The 4,789-nt window shown below is 35.4% G+C and overlaps 1 protein-coding gene across 3 annotated transcripts in view; it reads right to left on the bottom strand.

Annotated features, from left to right (window-relative positions):
• Positions 1–863: 863 nt before the first annotated feature.
• The window catches only part of LOC107726308 (probable global transcription activator SNF2L2), a 6,792-nt gene continuing 2,866 nt past the window's right edge, over positions 864–4,789 (bottom strand). For all 3 annotated transcript variants that reach the window (XM_016535849.1, XM_016535848.1, XM_016535850.1), the window contains exons 2-6: positions 3,903–4,132; positions 3,574–3,679; positions 3,117–3,218; positions 2,016–2,142; positions 864–1,871 (exon numbers count right to left, since the gene is read on the bottom strand). In XM_016535849.1, coding sequence (XP_016391335.1) covers positions 1,720–1,871; positions 2,016–2,142; positions 3,117–3,218; positions 3,574–3,679; positions 3,903–4,099 — 684 coding nt within the window. In that variant the 5' untranslated portion in view covers positions 4,100–4,132 and the 3' untranslated portion in view covers positions 864–1,719. The remainder of the gene's footprint in view (positions 1,872–2,015; positions 2,143–3,116; positions 3,219–3,573; positions 3,680–3,902; positions 4,133–4,789) is intronic.

The following is a 4,789-nucleotide window of genomic DNA, read 5'->3' as shown; positions in this document are numbered from 1 at the left end:
TAACTTTTATAAAGAATATCTCTTTGGATTTGAGACTTTAGTCTTTGCAACTTTACAGATCTTCTTTATGCACCAAGAGCTTCTATCACTCCAAAGAGAAAGGAAAAATTGAAATAGCATCATATGACCCCTTTAAGACTCATCCACGCCCTCCTAAAACGCCAAAGCTATTAACGTATGATCTGTGATTTACAACTCTGTTCTCAACTTAAATTTTTCAATATAGTAGGAGAGTAAAGCGGACAGAAAACAATGTGGAGAGTGATGTAAACTTTTATAAACAGGTTAGATAGAAGCAATAATAATAATAATAATGTATTATTCAATCCCTTATTATTGTCCAATCTTTTTATGTAGCATTCCTGCTGAATAAAAGTATCAATTTATTTTAAAAAATCTTACGACCCCATTTTTGAACAGCATATAATAACAATAATAATACAAATGTATTAAATATGCATCAATTATTAATAATAATAATTATACATTTTTATTAAAAAATGTATTATTATTATTATTATTATTATTATTATTATTTTGTAGCATTACATTGTAGCTTTTTACTTTGTAGCATTGTAGTATTATCCTTATTTAACCAAACAAAACCTATTTGTATATAAAAAAGTGTTGTTCACGAATCAGTGTAACAAGTCATCAATAAAATAAAATATTTAGAAAGCCAGATTACTAAAATTACTAACAGGAACTTAATGCTTACTTATTGTTGCATTACTTACAGTTCAGAGCTCATAAAACCTGCTTTAATAAGGTCAAATATCCTAATGTGAATCTGAAATCTTATTTACAACAGCTTTTGATTACCTACAAAGCAAAAGAGGAAACTGATCCACATTAGCGCCTGTGATTTCATAAAAAGTTTTATTTTTGTAATATGATGACTCAAACCTTGCCTTTTCACATCATATAAACCCCATACACTTTAATTTCAGAATCTGTCCACAAACACACCACTTCTCCCATCCATCATAAACTGAACACACAAATGTGACAGCATCATCAATAGGTGCCTCTCTTTGAGGGCAGTATCTGATCACCAAAGAATACATTGCCATCATGCCCCAACTCCTCTATGTACACATAGTTAAGATCCTGTGATAACTAAAGAAAGATAAAGAGCTACTGGTTAAAAATGTTCCTTTTTTTTTTTTTTAAAGATGTTAACAGTTAATGAAGGAAAGGGAAACATACAAAAAGGGAATGACAAAGTGCTCATAGTCACAAAAACCACAGAATAAAAATTCTCTGAAACAGAGACATACAGTTTGCAAATTTAGCACAGCTTATACCATCTTGAAAGATTGAATGCATCCATTTAAATGATCATACAATATCATAATGTCATACCACCATTTTTCCATCCTTGAGGAAAAAAAGAGTGAAAGTTTTCAGGCAGTCCGAACTTACAGACCTTTTTTACCATGATATTTTATATCTATTTTGGGTTTATGACTTATTTACATTTTATAAATACATGAAAACAATGCCAATTTCAGATGTATCACTGCAGAAGCACTGCATTAACAATGTTATTTTTAGAATACAAAGGTTTTACAAAGGAGTTTTAAGCAACCATAATAATGAGAGATCACATTCTGAGCAATTCCTTGACCGAAACATCAAGGAAACTGGACTGAAATGGCCATACAATGTTCTTAAAATGGCATACAATGTTCTTTATATCAGACTGTCATTTGGGGTCTAATTTAATAGTCCTCTTGTGTTATTCTCACATTCTTTGCCAAGGTCTTCATCACAGTTTGTGACCTCCTTTGAACTGGTATTACTAGGATCGGTTTTATTTTTCTCCTTTTTTTCATCCAGTTTGGGATTTGTTGATTCCAAAACAGGAGCTTTTAAGACAAAAACATTTACACACTCTACACAAAGAATACAGACTTTATCATTAATAATTTGACTGATGTGGATTCAGTGTCTTATGCATTTATTGTATTTTAGGTTGAACTGGACAAGGCAAAGCATGCATTTTGACTTACGATCTAAAAGTTGGCCACCATCTGCTTCACTGCTTCCAACAGCATCATTGTCTTCCTCGCTGAGTTCCACTATTCGCTGTCTTGCACTCTCAAAAACAGACTTCAAAACAATGGAGTCCTCAAAGATCTAAGATATAGAGAGACATTTAACAATCTCCACACAATTCATCAGCTATATTCACTAACACAAATAGCTTTGTGCCTTGCAAAAATATTCAGGCTCATTGTGGGGACAGTTCACCCCAAAATTATAATCCTGTCAGGACCACTATCATCAAAGATAATTGACAAATTAGCATAAAGTTTGGATTGGCGGTATGGTTCTGTTCTGGGCAAGAACTCCCTGCACATCCATGCAGCCTAACATGGATAAGAGCAGGGAGAGTAGCGATAATCCCCCAGAGTAAACAGAACAGAACCAACATATATGTATTACAGATATCATTAATGTTCAATAATTTAATATACATATTTTAAAATTAGTCTGATTCAAAGGAGAATCAGAAGGCCAAATTCTGAATGGACGAGAGGAGGAGCTGGGGATGGAGGAGGGCAATTAGCTATTGAGCAACGCAAAAGCTGCTGATAAAACTAAGGGACCTTATATATGAATGCTGAGATCGGCGTCGTATTCCTATAGGTAGACGTGGATCAGCTGAGAGCCAGCTGACGCGAGCTTGACTAACGTGACCTGCCAGAACTAATGCTACGCTTGATTTCTGTCATCATTTACGCACCTTTAAGTTTTCCAAACCTGTATACCTTTTTTTCTTCTGTTGAGCACAAAAGAAGATATTTTGAAGAAAGTTGGAAACCAAAGAGCTGACGGTAGCCATTGCCTTCCATAATATGAAAGAAAACATTTTTTTTTATGAAGTCAGTCGCTATAGACAACTGTTTGGTTACCAACATTCTTCAAAATGTCATCTTCTGTGTTCAACTGAAGAAAATGATACAGGTTTGGAACAACAAATCTAAAAACCTGTTAAATCTATTTGCATAAATGTTGCAGTACCATTGCAATGCACAGTGAATGCAAAAAAGAAAAAAAAAAGAATTTACAAAGTATTTTTATAACAAAAAAATGTACATAAGTCAAACCTGAGATCCTTCCAGATTAAACGTCTGAGCATTGTGGCACATCTGCATGATATCCTTTTCCAGGTCAGCAATGCACCTGTATTTGTGATTACGTACTCTCTCCTGCATACACAAAACCAGGAAAGATTCAAAAGAATACATGAACAATCAAAAAGGTATATTAACAGCCATACACATTCTCCTATGAAACTAATGACAGTAATGACAGGTTTTCATTAAATCTGTAAAATAATTCTACTTCCTTCATATCGTTTTAAAACACAGCCAGCAAAAAACACAACCTGTGTGACAATAGCAAAATCAATAAGGATGTCAGTGTGGATATACAGTAAGAATGGAAAAAAGTGAAGAAAGGTCTATTGGAAAAGGGGGTGATGGAAGCAGCGGATGAGAATTGGACATTTTAGAAGAATTAGCCAGGACTGTGGGATGACGAATAAACACGCTGATAGTTCACCCTGATCCTCCTGAAGTCGACTGGCTTGCGGATGAGCTCATAGTACTCTGGCACCTCTTTTCTGGAGGGCAGCTGAATGAAACCTTTACTGATCTGTCGGCCCAACCTGTAGAACGGTGATACATTCAAAAAAAAAAAAAAATGCATTATGCATTTTATTGTGCTATCTGACAGCACACATGCACTGACCAACAAAAAGGGAATAAGTATGAACTTCAAACAGTTGGCAAAGCTCAATCCTTTTGTTTTAGTGTCACCATTTACATCATGTCACGAAGTAAAAACAGAGTCATCAACAACCAATTAAGTCCGTGTGTTTAACTACTAACGTGTCCTTGTAGTTTATGACCATGTCTACGATGGTGTTCATCTGTTTTGTGAGCTTGGGAGGGTTGGGTGGCAGCTTCTCAGCAGGAGGTCGACCCCGTCGCTTTTTGACCTTCTCCACCACCTCCTGACCAGTCTCAGAGCCCTGGTTACCTTGTTGATCGCGTTTTCGTTTCTTCAAGTTGCTTTCCTCCTCCATAACCTCAGACACTCCGTTTTGGATAGCCTGAGACTGAGGAAAAGACATAATCCATTGGAAGAGTGATGAGCAGTACTGGATTTAACAGAAATAAGGATTTTGTACACTCTAAAAAAAGATGGTTCTTTAAAGGTTCTTTACATGCAGTAATGGATTCATTTAGATATCCATAGCATTCTGAAGAACCCTTTCATGCTGAAATGGTTCTTTGTGTTAATATTTTTTTTTTTGGTCACATATAAGTGTGTGCAGCTCTGCTAAGCTGTGGAAACTTCTCTCCTCTTCTCCACTAAGTAGGTAAACGCGACAATGAATTTTAAATTCATATTGTTAGATTTTTTTTATTATTACTTGGGTTTATGTATAAACATACCCCATCACGATAAATATTAAAACTATCCATTTAGCACTAAAAAGGGTTCTGCTATTGTTACAAGCCGAAGAACCCTTTTCTGGTACTGTTTAGAACCATTTTACTTAAGAGTGTAGTTTTAAGAACATAAAACTGTGATCATGAACTGGAACTGAAAAGTAGCCTATTCTCAATGTGCACAACTTAAAGGCACAATACGTAATTTTTCGCCGCTAGAGGGCGCGTATTCAAAATAAACAAATAGACAAAGGCTAGTTTGATGACGCCGTGAGTGTGGAATCATGGGAGTTGTCGTCTTCATCCCCACAGCCGATGCA

This window comes from Sinocyclocheilus rhinocerous, unplaced genomic scaffold, assembly GCF_001515625.1.
Source record: "Sinocyclocheilus rhinocerous isolate Xijiao unplaced genomic scaffold, SAMN03320098_v1.1 scaffold486, whole genome shotgun sequence".
Classification (NCBI taxonomy): Eukaryota; Metazoa; Chordata; class Actinopteri; order Cypriniformes; family Cyprinidae; genus Sinocyclocheilus; species Sinocyclocheilus rhinocerous.
The sequence above is the reverse complement of the archived record's forward strand: the minus strand, read 5'-3'. Positions and strand labels throughout refer to the sequence as shown.